This window comes from Ochotona curzoniae, unplaced genomic scaffold, assembly GCF_017591425.1.
Source record: "Ochotona curzoniae isolate NIBS_2020 unplaced genomic scaffold, NIBS_Ocur_1.0 contig_4148, whole genome shotgun sequence".
In the NCBI taxonomy this organism is placed as follows: Eukaryota; Metazoa; Chordata; class Mammalia; order Lagomorpha; family Ochotonidae; genus Ochotona; species Ochotona curzoniae.
Window position 1 is genome coordinate 4,568,788 of NW_024466146.1, and position 18,826 is coordinate 4,587,613.

Here is an 18,826-nt window from a genome sequence, read left to right on the forward strand (position 1 = left end):
GACCACAGACACATCAGCTCCTTGGTGCCTCTTGGCATTCTTCCATGACTGACAGTGGGGTTGTAAGCAAAAGGAGAAAGACCCAACTTGTACTCTAATAACACTGAACCGTAAAGTCCACCCCAGTTGGAGTTCCCCTTTCCAATGTAGCTACAAATAAAGGACAGTTTTTCCCTAAATCTACACCCAGAATCCATCAAGTATTAGAAGGAAGCTTAGCAAGTATTTTACAAGATATAGGCATTGGTAAAGACTTCTTAGAAAAGTCACCAGACGCACAGGCCAAAATAACCAAAAGCCAAAATAGACAAATGGGACTACGTCAAACTAAGAAACTCCTGAACAACAAAGGAAACAGTCAACAAAGTGAAGAGGCAACCAAAAGAATGGGAGAAAATCTTTTCACATTACACAACAGTAAGGGAATTAATATTCAGGGTTTACAAAGAACTTCACAGAAACTCAACAACAGCAAAACTAACAATGCTGTTAAGAAATGGGTGAAGGAAATGAGCGGACATTTTTCAAAAGTACAGATTCAGATTCATGTGAAAATATGCTCAGGCTCCCTAACTAACAGGGAAACACAAATAAAAACTACATTGAGGTTCCAACTAACTTCGGTGAGAATGGCCTACATTTGGAAATCAGATAGTACCTGCTGGCATAGATGTGTGAAAAAAGATGTGCTACTCCACTGTTAGTGGGAGTATAAGCTAGTGCAGCCATTATGGAAGTCAGTACGGAGAGTTCTTAGAGAAAATTGGTCTACTGCATGACCCAGCTGTCCTAGTCCTAGGAATATATACAAATGTAGTGAATTATGTATATGAGAAAGTGATATGCAACCCTATATTTATAGCAGCAGAATCCACAATAGTGAAGACATGGAAACAAGCCAGATGCCCACTGAAAGAAGAAAGGATAAAGAAACTGCGGTACATTTATTCTGAGGAATATTATATAACCATTAAAAATGAAATCCTACCATTTTCAAGAAAATGGTCCCAATTAGAGACAATTATGCTCAGAGAAATAAACCAATCCCAAAAGACATATATCATATGTTCCTTTTGATATGATGCAATGTTCATGCAGAATACAAAAAATTACATATATAGATGAACAAGAATATGTATATATTCTCATAGATGCACTGTATAATGGAGACTAGCATACTGGGAAATGAAGATGTGTCATAGTAGGGTTTTCTACTCGCCAGTGCATGGAGGACTTCAGTGAGACGGTTAAATATACCTTACAATATGATGTTAGGTTTTCTGTCCTTGTATCTTCAACTCCATAATGTACTCAAGTAGCAGCATGTAAAACTGATAACTGTTACTAAAGGACTGTAACACTGTTTCAGTATGGGAGAAAAGGGGAAAGGGAAGAGGGAGAGCAAGGGAGACTCCCTATACCCGCAAAATGCATCATGGAAAATAATAACAATAATTAAAGTTATGTTCTGTACTACTTAGAATTATTCTTATTACTATTTGGAAATGATACATAATTTGAGAGAATGAAAATTTCTTTAGTTATGTTTCAGGTAAATTATAACTTTTTAAAAGAATTGAAGGCCCAGGAAATAATTTTTTTTTAGAGCTTTAGTTTTATTTAAAAGAGTTACTGTGGGTGGCTGGGGCTTCCTTCCTCTGGTCCACTCCCCAAATAGCTACAACAACCAGAGCTGGGCCAGTCCAAAACCAGGAGCTTCTTCTAGGTCTTGCACGAAGGTGCTGGGTTTCACGGACTTGGACTGTCTTCTGCTGCCTTCTCCGACTATAAGCAGAGAGCTGGGTCAGAAGTGGTCCCTGGGGCTAGAACTGGTGCCTGTGTAAGAGGTGGAGCTTAGCCTACTATGCCATGACATCGACCCCAGCAGGGGAGTAATTTTAAAAGTAGAATTATGTATTAATTTGTTTGAGAGACAGAGAGAGCGCTCCCATCTGCTGCTTCACTTCCCAGATGTGAGCAGCAGCTGGCCGTGGGCCAGGGTCATAGCTTTCTCCCAGGGTTTGTCTTGACAGGAAGCTGGAGCCAGGCATTCCGATAAGGGATGTAGGCATCTTAACTGCTAGGCCAAAGACCTGTCCCAGACCATTGCTTCTTATGGCTTAATGTTTTTGTCAGAATGGTTTTTTTAAATGGAAAGATTTATATCTTTATATATATATATATATATTTTAATTGATTACATTGCATTATGTGGCACAGTTTTATAGGCACTGGGATTCCCCCCCATACCACCCTCCCATGGTGGATTCCTCCACCTTGTTGCATTATCACAGTTCAAATTCAGTTGAGATTCTTTCATTGCAAGCATCTACCTATAAAGTCCAGCATCTTACTGTCCAGATAAGTTCAATGGTTTCTTGGCGAGACCATCTCTGGTCTGAAGGTAGAGCCGGCAGAATATCATCCCAATCAATTAAAAGCCCCAACATAACATCAGTGACTATTTATAATGTTATGGAATTAGTTGACATGGCATTGAGTAACCAATATGTTAAAAGAGAAAAAAAAATGCAAGTTCTGAACCACATCCTGTGACTTCTACATTGACATTTCAATTATTAGTTTATATACAACTGGTTTCTATACAACTTAAAATGGCTATAGATTACTATTCAGCTGTCTCATGTCTATTTTAATTTTATCATTTAGCAGTTTATAGCATTGAAGTATGATTTTGCTGAACCTGGCTTTTTTTTTCAGGTAGTCTAACTCTATAACTCTACCAAGACATATGTCAACAGCTTAGATGAACAGTTTTAGGAGGGCTGTGCAGAGAAATCTTCAATACCCTAGTGAGGAGTAACTAATCTTTGTGTCCCACCCAGTGAGTTATATATGCATCCCTGCTGACCATTTCCTGTCTGTTTCTAAGCTTTCCTTGTTGTTTTCTGTCTATCTATTCTAGTTGTTTGTTTGTTTGTTTGTTAGTTTTGAGGGGTTTCTGGAGCGATCCTGATGATCATTGCCAGTGAGGGAGGGACCCCAAAGTCGGAACCAGGCAAAGACCACAGAAAGCTCTTATCCCTAGTTACGAAGAAAATTTATTGTTCTTCTGTTTCTGTGGACCACTCAGTGCTCCTGGTTGTCGTTCTGATGACCTTGGATCCTACAAGGCAGGATTTGGGTTTCTTCCATCCCATGTGGGAGATCCAAATGGAGGTGGGTGACCTCAGAGGTCTCGGCCTCTGAAGGCACTCCATTTCCCCGTTGTCTCCTTGGCAGTTGGGATGTGGTCCTCGGTGCTCATACTGATAATCTTGGATGAGGACCTGAGAGTCTTCAGGGTTGGGATAGGAGCCTCCTCCTGTCTGCCTTCTCCACTGTGGCGTCCCCCCTGCTCTGTGCGTATGACCTCCTGTTAAGAGGTTGTCAGGATCACTCCTGATTTCCCCCATATGCCTTTGTAGTTTTGCTATTGTCTAATGTTGATTCGAGTCTGTTGTCTATGAGTTACCAGTTATGATCGTGATAGGTTATACTTCCCGTCTTCCTCACACCTTCTAGGGTGATGTAAGATTTCTGTCTCCATCCCCATTTCTGAGTAGCATAGGGCCTTGCAAGTGTAGTAGGTTTTAAAATTCTTTGATGTAGATCATAAGCAATCTGACTCATATCAATTGTTGGTTCACTGGTTACTTCACATTATCTTTTTGCATTAGATACAGGCTGTTTGGGTTGGAATAATATTACTGTTTTTTTGGATTAACATCATTTCATAACAACAACAACAACAACAACAACATCAACAACAATTTATAGCACCCTGAAAAAATAACATGCCATTGAGTAACCAACACATGCGTGACAAAAAGGAAACACAGAAGTCTCTTGGGAAAAATGATGCCATTGTATACTTCATGAATAAGTGATGAATTCTACTAGAGAAAAGAGATTATTTGGAAGCAACCAAACTGAGATAAAAACATCAAAACACATGGGATACAGCCAAGAAGCAAACAGACAATCGAAAAAAAAAAAAAAACCAGTATAGATTGGACTGTTGGAGTTACACTCTTGATGTGAGAGAGGATATATGGTATTGTGCATCCAAGGAAGAGTGGTTAAAGAAGCTGTGGTACACCCACTCCAAGGAATATTATTCAGCTATTAAGAAGAATGAAATTATTCTATTTACAACCAGGTGGTCCCGACTAGAAACCATTATGCTCAGTGAAATGAGTCAATCACAAAAGAACAGATTTATATCTTTTTAAAAATCCTTCTTTGTATTAATTAGTTTAAAATCTTTATCAGTTCTTTCCTTCTTTTTTCTTTCCTTCTCTCTCTTCCTCCCTCCCTCCGTCCCTCCCCTCCTTCCTTCCTTCCCTCTCTTCTTCCCTCTCCCTTTCCTCCCTTCCTTTCTCTTTGTTTCTTTCTTTTGTTACAGTTTTCAGACATTAATTGAATGAGTAAAGGAAAGTTAAACTGCAGGTTTTCGTATGTGCCAAGGCGCCTTCTTCATGTCTTTGTTGATGTCTTGCTGTTCTGTCCTGCTGCTAACATGAATTACTTTGCTTGTGGCTCTAATTGACCCAGTAAGAGGGCATTGGCTGGGTTCAGTCTGTCTCAGGGACTACCTGGTTCTGTGGGCACAGAAGGCACTGCTTGCTGTTACCTTTTATAAATAGCCTTCCAAGACCAGCATTCTTGTCCTAAAGTGCCCTTCACTGGGCTTAAAGTCTGCATATTTTCTGCTTCTAAACCTGCCTTTCCACCATCATCTGCTTCTCACTGACCACCTGACCAAACTGTACTTGTAGATTTCCCCTGAAATTGACTTCTGGTTTTAATATAGGGCATATAAATATTATCCCTAATATCAAGTTTATGTTTCTTATGGTAAATGTAATGGCTTTATTTTAAAACATTTGGCTTACATGTATATATCAGTAGTTGAATATGAGATGTAATTAAATGATTTAACTTTCTTTCCCAAAATAGTCATTTGTCTCTAACATATGTATATATTGTTATATACATATTGTTTCTTTTATTAAAGATTTAAAGTTGTATTGCTGTTATATAACACATTTTGATATGAGCTTAAACCTTTTTCTGGGCTTTTTGTTCTGCCCCTCATTCATCTATCAAATCAAGTCAGTGTTACTTTGTTCTTTGTGAAGGCGACTAAGGTATTAAGGGGGTTTTTTGTTGTTGTTACTTCTCTTTTTTATTTTTTGTTTGAGCTGGTCTTAGACATTATTTACTTTAAGATGGAATTTCAAGTGACTTAACCAAGTTTTTTAAAAAAACTTTTTAAAACTGCTGCCTCCGATGCTAACACCTCCTATGGGCACCAAGTTTGGATTCTGGCTGCTCTGCATCTGATCCAGTTCCCTGCTAATGTATCGAGGAAAGTAGTGGAAGATCCTTTAATCGCTGCATCCATGTATGAGTCTAGATGAAGCTCCTGGCTCCTGATTTTGGCCTGGCCCCACTCCAGCCATTGCGCCCATTTGTGGAGTGACTCAGTGGGTAGAAAAACTATGTTTCCATATCCCTCTGCACTCTGCCTTTCAAATAAATAAATCCATTCTTTAAAAAAGTTCTAAACTATTATTTGGTATTACATGTGAATTACTGATTGGGGGTGAGGTTAGCAGACATTATGACATTAATATTTTCATACAGAATCGAAGACTATGAGCCATGTAGTCATAATTTTATGTTTTAATGAGCATGGGGAGCTCATTAAATCTCCTCACATTTAAATGCAAGTTTGTTATAAATTATGTATGTATATCTTGATATGCTAGGGGATTTCAAAAAATTCATGGAAAATGAGATTAAAAAATATATATCCATCTTAGTGTAAAAATTGGACATGCATTTTTATGCATGTATAAAAGTGATGATATGTGTACTGTTAACACTGCATAGATTTCAGTGTTGTATCAAAATGAATATATGCTTTAATTCCAATTTTATGAATTTTAGGTATTCTTGTGCATGTGCCTAATATAAAGATTTATCATGTGCTTATTTGAAAGGCAGTGTGATAAAGAAGAAGGGAGAGAGGAAGAGAGAGAGAATCTTTAATCAAATGGTTTACTTCCCAAATGGCTGCAGCCCAGCTCAATAAATTATAATATTCTGCATTAGCACTGAAAGGTGTGCATCAAAAAATTTTAGTCATATAAAATTGAGTTCAAAATTTTCCATGTTTATTTGGATTCAGCTAGTCTGATGTATAAGGTTCATTTATTAAGGCATAAGGTTTATTTATTTTTTAAGAAAAGGCTTATTTTTATTGGAAAGTCAGAGCACAGAGAGAAATATCTTCTGTCCGCTGAATCACTCCCCAAGAGACCACAACAGCCAGAGTTAGGCCAATCCAAAGCCAGGAGCTTCTTCCAGGTCTCCTGCGCAGGTGCAGGGTCCCAAGGCTTTGGGCCATCCTCTACTGCTTTCCCAGGCCACGAGCAGGGAGCTGGATGGGACATGAAGCATCTAGGATACAGACTGGTGCCTGTATGGGACACTGGTGCATGCAAGGCAAGGATTTAGCCACTAGGCTATTGTGCTGGGCCCTTATGATTCATTATTTATTTACTTAGTTTTGACGTATGAGGATACAACTAAATCATAAAAGTAACCTGATTCTGTTACTGGGTCATTTCATAATTACTGGTATAGTGGCAGACACTGGTAGCCACAACTGAGGATGTGTTTGTTATTTTATATAGTTTGGCTATAAGTTGGAAAAGGCAGGAAATGAACCATATTTCATTTTTCTTTGGTTGAATATTTCTCTATTAAAAGGAAACTCTCATTTGGCTCTGATTCATTAATCGAGAGATAATCTGTTCTTACTCAGTTGAGAGGGACTGTGTGGTATGGGGTTTGTGGTGGGTGGGCAGGGCACAGAGTTAGCTAATTAAGTCTTGGGGGTTTTCTTTGTGTGTTTGTATTACTCAGATTATATTTTGTAACTTCTTAAGTCATGTAGGAAAACTGAAGACTGTTATTAAAAATGTAAATGTCAAAATATATTCTCAGATGAAACCAGTTTGGTGCTGGCCTGTCAAGAGAAGAGAATATAGTAAAGTCTGGGCCCTGTGTAGTAGCCTAGTGGCTAAAGTCCTCGACCTGTGTGCGCTGGGATCCCATATGGATGCCAGTTCTAATCCTGGCAGCTCTGCTTCCCATCCAGCTTCCTGCTTGTGGCCTGGGAAAGCCGTTGAGAAGGGCCCAAAGCCTTGGCACCCTGCACCTGTGGGACCCTGCACCTGTGGGACCCTGCACCTGTGGGACCCTGCACCTGTGAGTCGGGAGCCAGTGGAACTTTGTGCACTTCTCTTTGCTCTTACTCAGTGGCTACATTTTATAAAATCTCAATTATTTATGGTGTGGTTGTGGTACTTTTATGAACTACTTCCTATTGTTACTTGCTTTTTGGTTTGTTCCATGTTAACTGGTATATCAATCAGATTTACTAGTGTGTATAAAAAGAGTTCACTTTTAAACTGTCTTTTTTTGTTGTTTTTGAGCAATTGAGGAATGATTTGCTATTGGATACTTTCTGAAATTCTTCTGGATTTCTTGATTTTACAGACTGGGCTGCAGTCATTTGTGGATTACATCTGCCTTACATCTGCCTATTGAACTATTTTTGAAAAGCGCCAAGTGTCTTATATGCAGAAATAACACTATTTTCTTTCCTTTGTAGTGGTTTGCTGTCTTCTGATTATGTGGAGATTCACTACGAAAATGGGAAACCGCAGTACTCGAAGGTACAGACAGAGCATCCGGGGAGCAGAGCTGCTCCACGCACACCCCTCAGGCATTGTGCTGGTGTTCATCTCACCAAAGTCACCTCTCCTCTTACAAGGATACTCTTTGTAGTGGAGAAAAGTTTACTTACTAGCATTTTAAATGTTTGAGATGACATTAGAGATCATGTAAATTCCATTCAATAGATACGCTTCTTGTTTGGGAATGAGGATTCTGCTGTAAAGGTAATTGGATATTTCTGTCAGCTGGAGAGTCACCTCTTTTAATGAAGGGTTAGTAAGGAATGGGCTGCTTTAGATGATAGCAAGAGATACTATTCGTATGTGATAAATATAGCGGTTTAAACTGGTCCAGGTAAACATTTGAGCAATGGCTGCAGAAATAAACTCTTAACTTTCAGATAAGCAGCCGAGTGCACTGCATCTACGCAATGTCTGTGAATCCCACAGGAAACTGGAAAACAAAATGAAGCTGGGCAATGTCACTGGGATAGTTTTCTCTCCCTAGATTGCTAACAATGGTCGGCATAAAATGGGTACCTTTCTCATATTGAGGCGAGTTGCATAGACAAGAATGGAGATTCCCAGTCTGATGGCCTCTCAGCAGATATTTCCAGGTGGCCTTACTTGTAAATCCAACTGGAGGGCATGGCATGTCAGAGGCTTTATAACTCTGTTTAACACTTTTTTTTTAAATTTGATGTGCATTTCAACCTTTCAATCTTATGGCACCAATAGAGAAATTGCATGAATTATTCCTATTGTTCACCAATTCTTGCCTTAGATTGCACTTTAGGGCTTGTTGAATCCCTGTAAAGGTTAGTGCTGTGCAAAGTAAGCAGGGATGCTAAACTGAGTGCAGAAATGGTGCTTTCTGGCATTTGCACAGACCAGAGCTCCTGGAGCTGTGCCGATGCCCTGGGCGCTGCGGATGCTGACTCATGAGCTGGAGTAGACAAGGCTGCCTGGGAACTTTATAGACTCAGCAGATGAGCACCTTGGCGGGCCATAGTAACCTGAGCCAAGCCTCTCGCCCAGAAATGCAGTGCCATCTTTAAGAAGTAGAACAGCTGATTGGCTTCCAGAGGTCTTCTAAGGTCCTCCAAGGAGGCCTTATCATTACTAAGAAACACTAAATCTTGCAGTGCTTACAGCCAAAATGTAAAGTAAGGACTATTTCATGTCTAGAACAGAGATGTGTTGACTGCAGCTGGTTGTAGTCTTTGTTGCTTTTCCTCTCATTCAAGACCCATTTTCTTGAAGTACTTTATGTGCTCAACATTATTTGCCTCACAGATAATGAATTAAAGGTAATAGTCTGTTTTTTGTCTATATTTAAATATACAACTGTCCCCTCAAATCCACGTTGATGAGCTGCACACTGTTCTGGTAGCAGGATTTAAAAAAATATAACAATGTTATAAACACTTTAGCATATGTTGAATGATCTTCTAAGCTTTTATTAAAAAAAATCCTGTATAATATCCTTTCCCATTCATTTGTTATAGTATATTTTAAAATGCAATATTAATAAACAGGTTACTTATATTTTTTCATCTTGTTTATACAAATAGCTCTAAATACGAGCTTTCGATATATGTTTTTTGACCCATACTGAATAATTGCTTAAGTTTTAATTCTGAAAGTGTGGTTTTCTGCATCAGAGAATTTACACTTTTTTTTAAAAAGATTTATTTAGTTTTAAGAGAAAGTCAGATTTACAGAGAGAAGGAGAGACAGAGAGAGATATCCTCAAAGTGCTGGTTCACTCTGCAAGTGGCCGCAAACAGCTGAAGCTGAGGCCATCCGAAGCCAAGAGCCAGAAGACTCCTCTGGGTCTCCCATGTGGGTACAAGGGCCTAAGGATTTGAGCTGCCCTCTTCTGCCTTCCCAGGCAATTAGCAGGAAGCTGGATGGGAAGTGAAGCAGTGGGGGCAAGAACTGGGGCCCATACGGGATCCCATAGTATGCAAGGTGAGGATTTTAGCCACTAGGCACCACATTGGGCCAAGAATTGATACATTTTTAAAAGATTTTTTTATGTATGTTGAATTTTTCTTTTTGAAAATTGGTATGTTTTATTCTCTTACACCTGCTACAAGTATATGTTTTAAAACATTGTTTAACTGTTGAATAAATACTTTCCATATGCTAGGAAGATTTTCTGTACCGTGTACTAAGAAATGAAATTAATATATAAGAGTGGCTGGCAAAACAATTTTTAATGTATTATGGAAACCTCCTAATCCCTCAAGCTGTTTATAAAAAAAATTTCCACACATGCACACACCCCAGTGTGTTGTTTATATCACTAGAGAAGAAGAGAATCACAGTCTATTTGGCTTTGAAATTATATGAAATTGTGAACATTAGCAGTATTCTGGGAATTCATTACAAACAAAAAGATGAATCCACAGTTTTGAAGAAGATTGGTATATAATTCACAAACTATAAAATGTGCAATTCATTTTCGTTATATTTACTGAATTGTGACAGGATCAACATAATCCAGCTATAAATGGTTCTCATCGCCCCTCAAAGAAAACCTGACCTGTTGTCATTCATTCCCTTAGTCACCTACCATTCTACTTCCTGCTTCGACTTACTCATTCCAAACAGGAGAGAAATCATATAATACATACAACCATCTGAGAGGTCCATTTTTACCAGTTTTAGTTTAACACAAATGAAAAATGGGAATTATAGATATATATTTAATATATGAAAATAAATATACATGTTTATATATTGCACAAAGCATCATGTGCTGATATACACAGAAGCTGTGAGACAGCCACCACACACAATGTTCAGTAGCACTTCTGTCTCCCCAGAGACTTACCATTTTCATGATGAGAACCTGTAAGATTGACTTTTAGCAAGTTTCGAGTACATGATACCATATTGACAGCTGTGGTCATTATGCCGTACACTTCCAGAACTCATTCATCTTGGAAAACTGAGACACTGTACCCTTTCACCCACATCTCAGCTCCTGGCAATCTCCATTTTCCTCTAACCTTTTCAGTTGAACTGTTTAGATTCTGTATTCAGATCCTGTAGTATCTGTCTTCTCAGGCCTGGTCTATTTTACTTAGCATTATGTCCAGGTAAATTCATATTGTTGCAATTGGCAGAATTTCCATTTTAAAGGCTGAATAATGTTCTGATGTGTGTGTATGTATACACACTTGTGTACATTAGGTCTTTGAATTAATAGCCAGTTTCTTTAAAACATTTCTTTCCACTGGGTGATGAAATAAAGAAATGAAGTAATAAAAAAGCCAAACAAAACTTCTCACTGTAAACTACTTGTATTAGATACAAGTTTATCAGGTATTTAAATTCAGAGCTTAATGCTGAAATTACTATCATTAATTATTCAAAATATTGCCCCTTTTGACACCATTCTGAGTACATTTAGATTGTGAGAGAAGCACAGCATTAAAACCAGTCTGACCCATGGAATGAAGAGAATAGACGATGCTGACTCCTCGCAAAGCTATTTTGAGTAGTGTAATTTATACGAACTATTAAAAATTTATGCAGCATTGGTACAGCCAAACTGTTCTAATACTTTATTAATTAAAGTACCGCAGGAAATTTCTTTCCCCATTGGATTTAATGAAAGTAAACACTTCTGTTGTGCGCTCAAGTTTCATAATTATCTGAAATTATTTTATTCTTTTCCTTTTTCTGCAGCATTCTTATTGAGGCATATGTATCCGACTATAGATACTTCCCTTCTATTTCACTTTTTCTGTTAGCTCACAAATTAAAAAAATAGATTGGCATGCCCTGCTAGGTAATTAAGTTGAATTATTTAAATATGTGACTAGACAGTAATAATTTGAGTATGGTATCAGTTTTTATTATTATAATCAGAATCATAATATACACATTTCCTAGTTTCCAGTCTATGTAGTCTGAAATGTTTAGGAGACGTTTAGGAATCAATGCAAATGACCAATTCTTTGTCACCATGAATGTCCAGGTTTCTGGAAAATTCTGAATAACTGATCAGTGGAGCATTATTGTGTCAGATGAGATTATTTAACAGGCAGGAAAGTGGGACAATTTTTTAAAAAAGTAAGTGAAAGAAGTAAGCTCTATTTGCCTTTAAGGGAGTAGAGTTGGTAAGTTCCTCTATTTTGCTTAGGCCGATGATACTGGAACACCAAATGTTTGTTTCCTCCCCAAATTGTTACCACCAGTCACAAAGTTGGTACACTTAGCCACTTCTGATTAGAAAATGGCTTCAAAGATGGGCGTGATTTCAGTATTTGATTATTTGGGGAATAGGCCTGGGGATGTTCTATGGGGCTTTGATTTTGGGACCTTGTGCAGTGAAGGTAGTTTGGTTATTATCTGGCTTGTGGAATCATTAACAGTGTAGCAGGCTGAGAACGGTAAGAGACTTATGGAGAATTTTTTACTTTCCTTGGACCAGCCAATAAGATCCACTTGCCTAATAGGTTTTTTTTTATTATTATTATTCAAAAGGCAGCACTATAGAGAAAGAGATCTTCCAGCTACTGGCTCGCTTCCCAGTTGGCTAATTGGTTGCAGTGGCCAGAGCTGAGCTGATTCAAAGCCAGAAACTTGGAGCCTCCTTCGGATCTCCTACATGAATGCGGGGGCCCAAGGATGTGAACTCCTCTGCTTTTCCAGGCCATAAGCAAGGAGATGGATGGGAAGTAGAGCAGCTAAGATTCAAACTTGTGCCCATATGGAATGCTGGAGCCAAGGCGGAAGCGTAGCTGTGTGGCAGTGCTGGCCCCTGACTGATAGTTTTGGGTTTGAGAATGGTAGTGCCTGTGAGGACACACAGAAACTTGGATCACATGCACATTTAGCGCCTTCTGCTTCTTCCTCTTGTTTGCTTTTTCATAGATCTATGACCACTCACTGGTGATTGATAAATGGTCTGAACCTGTCTTAAATGGAAAGAGAAGTAGAAACTGAGAACCTGAAAATGTAGGATTCAATTTGGTTTGGCTCTGTTTTAAACAGACCCTTTCAGAACTTGGTTCCTATTTGCCTGTCCTACATGGAGATGACAATTATTATGAGGTGGTGGTTACTGAAGATGCCTAGATCCTTGGGTAAAACTGACTACCTGTTATTGTGGACAAATGCTCTGGACATGTCTGTCCACATTGACTCAAGGCTGCAGTACTTGTTACCCAGGAATGCTGCCTCTTCTCTCTTGAAAATCATTTTAAATGAACTATCTCAAGATGTTAATCTGCAGTATTATTTCTAAAATGCTGTATAGGTCTGATGAATTGCTGAATATGTTTTTGCATCTTTTGAAAAAAATATTTGTATAAATGTAGTAATATGAAATAAGGCAATTCCTATAATACTAGTATTGGAAATTGCCAAGTTGCTGATAATGCTTAACATAACATTATTTAGAGAGTAAATCTTCTGATAAACATTGGAGATTGTATAATCCTATAAGGCTCATTTAAGGTCTAGAAAATAGGATGATCCATGTTCAAATAAGCAGAGAATTCAGTACCTTCAGATAGTATCCTGTGTTTATTCAAACAGGCACCAATGATCCTGGGAGTGAACATCAGCCTATGGTTTCTAAGACAAGGGAGTGCTTAGATCTAAGAAAGTACTTGGGAATACTTATAGGGCAAAGAAGAATATTTTTAGTAAGATTGGGAACTATGTTAGCTATTCTTAAGAAAGTCAAGTAAATACAATGATATTTGAGAGCCTCTTAAATAATAAGGATAGACAAGGACTCATTATATGGGAGAATGAGAAAATAAGAAAATGGAGTAAGCAAGAAATGCAATTGTAGTGGCAGAGTCATGAAGCGTGTTTACATTATTACACTACAAGCACAACTGATTTCATCCAGAACTGGTGATGTGTTTGGAATGTGTAGGGGCCAGAAAAATATTCCATATGCTAGGTTAAGATGATTTTTTAATATGAATTTTATTTTTTAATAATGATTACATGGTGGATCAGGGTGGGAAAGATTGAGGTTTAGGGAAAATTGGTGTGCTCATTGCTTCCAAATTTGCTATTTCTTCTTGTTTCCGGTGGAAGGGGAGAGGCAAAAAGGGAAACCACTCACAACTTCCCACATGTCCCAGTACCCAGGGATGAGGAGCCGCCGTCTCATATCAACCCAGAATCTTAAAGTGTACATATTCCAGGGGTTCTGTCTAAGTGGGTTGGATAGTTCTGAAATGCTGCCGATTTCACTGTTCCGAGGATGATGTCACCCTCCCAATGTCCATTGGCTTCAATCAAGATTTTTTGCTGTCATTGTTTGTTTGGGGTAGTTGTCCAGTTAGTTCTGTTCTTCTGCTACAGCACCAAATGAGCTGCCATATTCTCCTTGTACAGCAGGGCCTGTGTCCACTGCTCTGCTTTTTTCATTAAGTAGGATGTATTGCAGGTGAGTCCAAGGACCCAGGCCAGGCATCCCAAGCGTGTCTGGATTCCCCACCCCTTGGGCTCATAAATCTGACACCCACCTAGTAGGTGGGTCCCAGGACCTGTTAGATAGAATACATCATGGTTTACAAAATGGCTGCTTTATGGAAGTGGGGAGGGAGACAGGAAGTTGCTATGCTTTTTAAAATACTGTTTTTTGTAGTTCTACTTCACTTTGAAAACTGAGCTCATATACTGGTCCTGAAAACATAAAAATTAATTGAAAATGATTGGAAAGTAAATAATAAGATTATGTATGGCTGTATGTAAAAGCAGTGATAGACAACATTTTGGGAGTCAGAAAGTCCTTATTTCACAACATCTGATAAGGACAACCCCTGTAGGATACAGTAAAGGGATGTTTAGGTTTCATCGTGCCTTTAGAAAGGCTTTTCTCCTTGTGTAAATTTAATACACAATGACTTGTTACAGAAAAGATGAACAATTGCCCAGTCTCATTTGTGACTTCCTTTGGAGGAACATGCAGGCTTATCAATAACAGTACAGATACATGCTCATCTTTCTTTGTATTTTTTTGTTTGGTTTCTTTTTGCTACCATGGAATGGACCGTGACCTTGACAATACAACCAGTTAAATCTTCTGGTCTTTTGCCCTGTAGGGTGGGGAGCACTGCTACTACCACGGGAGCATCAGAGGCGTCAAAGACTCCACGGTGGCACTGTCAACCTGCAATGGACTGCAGTACGTGGATCATCCCAGCGTCTTCCTTCGCTCTGTGCTGGCTTTCATCCACTCATGCTTTCCAATTTTGTTTTCACTGATATTTGTTTTAGTGACTATTTTGTACCAGATCCATGTTAGGCATTGGGCATAGAGGGATGCACAGGAGGTTAAACTCCCTATTCTCTTGAACATTTAGTTTGAAAGAAATTCAGAGAGTAAACAAATGATTACAAAGATTAATACTGAAATAGCACTTTGGAAGGGTGATTACTGTATAAGGGAAGGGTAAGGATTTAGAGAAGGACCAGACTGACCTAGGAAGGTTTTGTGATAAGTGATCAATCAGATTAGCCTAGAGATGGAAGGAGCTGCTCAGGTAAGGGTTAGGCAACAGGAGAGGAGTTCATGAACTGGCTTAGAGTTGAGCTCTGAAAACACCGTATTTAACTGCCCTTTAGACTTAAATGTAGTGGTGCCTCATATGTACACATCTAATTTTGGCTATGTAATGTTTATAAACAAAATTCTGTGTCTCCAAAAATTAAGTGGGGCTTGTATGAAACAAATCAAACAGCTTGGTGGAGAATCACAATTAACGAAACATAAAGGTACTTCTGTATGTATTTTGCCTGTTTTGAATCAGATGGTTTAAGATTATTTCTGTATTTGAAGGGCCTGTTCTATTTTCTTAAGATTATACTAGATTTGCATAAGTACAAATTTATAGTAGTTGTACATGGTTCTGGAATTATAACCTGAGCTACTCCCTCTGCACATGTAGTCCTGGCCTAGCTCAGTCTTCTGATTTGTCAAGGTATTTTCAAAGGTTGATTGTATCAGATGTAATTCATAGGAACACAAGGTATGCCTTTACCCTTTTGATAGTCTGTGTGCTGTGTTGGCCATAGGATTCGATATACATGTTTAAATTGTATCTGGGGATGTATAATGGTGTTTGTTCAGCTACACTCATTCTTATGAAGGCCCAGTAATTAAGCTCGCTAGTTGCTTTCTACTGTTGACCATTTTTATTAATTCTCTCATTATGTGGTTTCCTGTGTTACAGTGGTATGTTTGAAGATAATACCTATGTGTATATGATAGAGCCACTGGAGCTGATTCATGATGAGGTGAGTCTGGGACATTTCTTTCTTTATGGTGTTTTTCTTTTGTAGCATCTTTGCTATTACACAGGAAAGAGAAATTAAATATAGTAACACCCCTTGAGCCACAATGTCACTTACCTGCCAACAAAAAATTTAAATGGAAAATTTTCAGAAATAATCAGAAACAGTATTCATGTAGTTAGTGTCCTTAGTATTCCATTTCATTACGTGTATTGTTGTTAGTCTCTTATTGGCCCAATGTATACGTTTAGCTCCATTACAGATATGTATGTGTAAGAACAAACAGTGTATGTAGGGTTTGGTGATGCCATTTGTTTCAGGAATCCACTGGGGGTTTAGAACATACTCTTGGGAAATAAGGCTCGTCTCATGCACACATTTCAAAGTATTTAAACATGCCATCTTATTTTAACGTTAGATTTGTACCATGAGTTTTGATGTTTAAGTTGCACATTCCAGGTCTGTATACTTGTAAGGGATGCTAAGAGACACCAAACCTGGATTTTCTCAAGTGTAGGCTAATTCTTTCCCATTCTTGGGGAGAAAGGAAAGATCACTGCGTATTGCAGAAAATAAGTTTTCATTCCTGATGTCTTTATCTGATTGTGTGAACTGTGAATATGTAGATAACTTTTTTTTTTTTAGGCCTAGTGACTCTTCAGTGGGTACATTTGTGCACTGAACCATGTCTATATAATAAGAGTGTTTATTTTTCTGTGGGGACAGGGAAGAAAACACTGTTTAGTCATACACAAGCCATGAGAAGAAACCACCTAGACAAGAAATTGCATAGTCTAATAGAATTGCTTGCTAATGGATCAAATGCGCAACCAAATGTGAAATGCAATACATATTAGTCAAACATTATATTGAAGATTTACTGAATGATGATGCTGTTTCAAGTAGTGGGATATATCAGTGGCAAAAAGCCTGAGTCTAATGGAGGTTATGGTTTTCAGGACAGATGGAAGTATGCAGGGTGAATAAGTACATGCGGTGTGTTAGGTCGTGATCCTTGCTGAGAAGGAAACGTAGAGGGAGGCGCATGGAGAGTCGAGGTTTTATATTCCCTGTCCATGGAAGGCCCTACCGAGAAGATGAGCTTGGAATAAAAACCTTAAGGAAACAGATTTCTGGAAGGGCAGTCGGGGGCTGAACACACCTAGGTCTGGAGGTTAAGGTGTGGCTAGTGTATTCCGGGATCTGCACGGTGCCTGTGATTAGGTTGGGGAAGAGTAAACAAGGGGAGATAGGAGTGTAATGAAGCAGTATTAAAAGGAAATCAGGTCAGTTGAAAGAACTGCTAATGATAAACAACAACAACTAACAGGGATGGGAGTTGGCACAGTGGTTGTACTGCATCCCGTGTGATATCCTTTAATGGAAGGCCTGGGTTTGAGTCCCAGCTCTGCTTCTCACAAATGGGCACCCTTGGCTCAAACACTTGGGTACCTGCCACTTGTGTGGGATGCCTGGATTGAATTCCTGGCTTTTGGATTTCATGTGGCCCAGCCTTGACTGGTGGGGCATTTGGAGAGTGAATCAGCTTATATATAAAATGATATAAAACAAAGTGAAAACAAATAAATAAAAAATATTAAAAGAGCTTTTAATGTGAAAATTATATTTTGAGTATGATTAAATTGAAATATTACACTTCTTTAATAAGAAGCAGAAAACATTTTTTTTCTCTTTAATGGTTTCAAATTTAGGTAAAACAGATTCTATAACATAACCATTTAGGCTATCGATTATAACAGTTGAACAGATCAGCATTTTTCTTGGCTGTGCAAATGTATGGGTCAGTGTGGAATAAATATCCAATTTAATGTAAGCAAGTAAATTTAAATTTCAAATGGTTAATGATTGAATTAAACTCATACTAGTTCTCAAGTGATAACAACAAAAATTACCAGATAATGCAGAAAAATCAACTTATGTAAAGACATGTTTAATAAAATCTCTTTACTTTATTCACTGGCAGATTGGTAACCTGTTTGTGGCAAAATTATTTTAGTCATTAAGTAAAATATTTAGTTTTGATTTCTGGCCATGACTAATGACATTGTTATCTCTAACAAAAAAAAAAACAAACAAAGAGCAAAGACAAAGTTCAAAATAATGATTCCAACCAGAGTTTTTTAAAAAATAAAATGTTCATTTTCATCTACTAGAAATAAACAGAGTCAGAGAGGAAAAGAGATGGAGAGAGTGGGCCCAGTGCAGTGGCTCAGTGGCTAAATCCTTACCTTGCAAGCACCGGAATCCCATATGGGTGCCAGTTCATGTCTTTTCTACTTTACTTCCTTTCCAGCTCCCTGCTTGTGCCCTGGGAAAGCAGTCGAGGATGGCCCAAGGCCTTGGGACCCTGTTCTCGTGTGGGAGACCCGGAAGAGCTCCTGGCTCCTGGCTTTGGCTCCGTTGTTTTGGCTGTTGCTATCACTTGGGAAGTGAACCTGTGAATGGAAAATCTTTCTCTCTGTCTCTTGTTCTCACTGTAATTTTCCTTTCCAATGGATCTTTAAGAGAAAAAAAAAGAGAGAGAGGTGGAGAGAATGATCGTCCATTGGCTGGCTCATCTCCCAAATGCCTGCAGTAATGGAGCTGGACCAGGCAGAAACCAGGAACCAGGAACTCCATCTCTCCTTCATGAGTGGCAGGAATTCAAGCACGTGAGCCAATGGCTGTTGTGTTCCAGAATGATTAGCAGGAAGCTGGATCAGAAGTGGACGTTCCAGGACTTGACTGGCACTTGGACATGGAGTGTAGGTGTTCCAAATAATAGTTTAATC

General features: G+C 38.6%; 1 protein-coding gene across 1 annotated transcript in view; it reads left to right on the top strand.

Annotated features, from left to right (window-relative positions):
* ADAM23 (ADAM metallopeptidase domain 23) overlaps positions 1–18,826 on the top strand; it is a 148,179-nt gene that overhangs the window by 65,402 nt on the left and 63,951 nt on the right. The window contains exons 4-6 of the mRNA XM_040984405.1: positions 7,691–7,754; positions 14,843–14,925; positions 15,974–16,037. Of these exons, the coding sequence (XP_040840339.1) occupies positions 7,691–7,754; positions 14,843–14,925; positions 15,974–16,037 (211 nt within the window). The remainder of the gene's footprint in view (positions 1–7,690; positions 7,755–14,842; positions 14,926–15,973; positions 16,038–18,826) is intronic.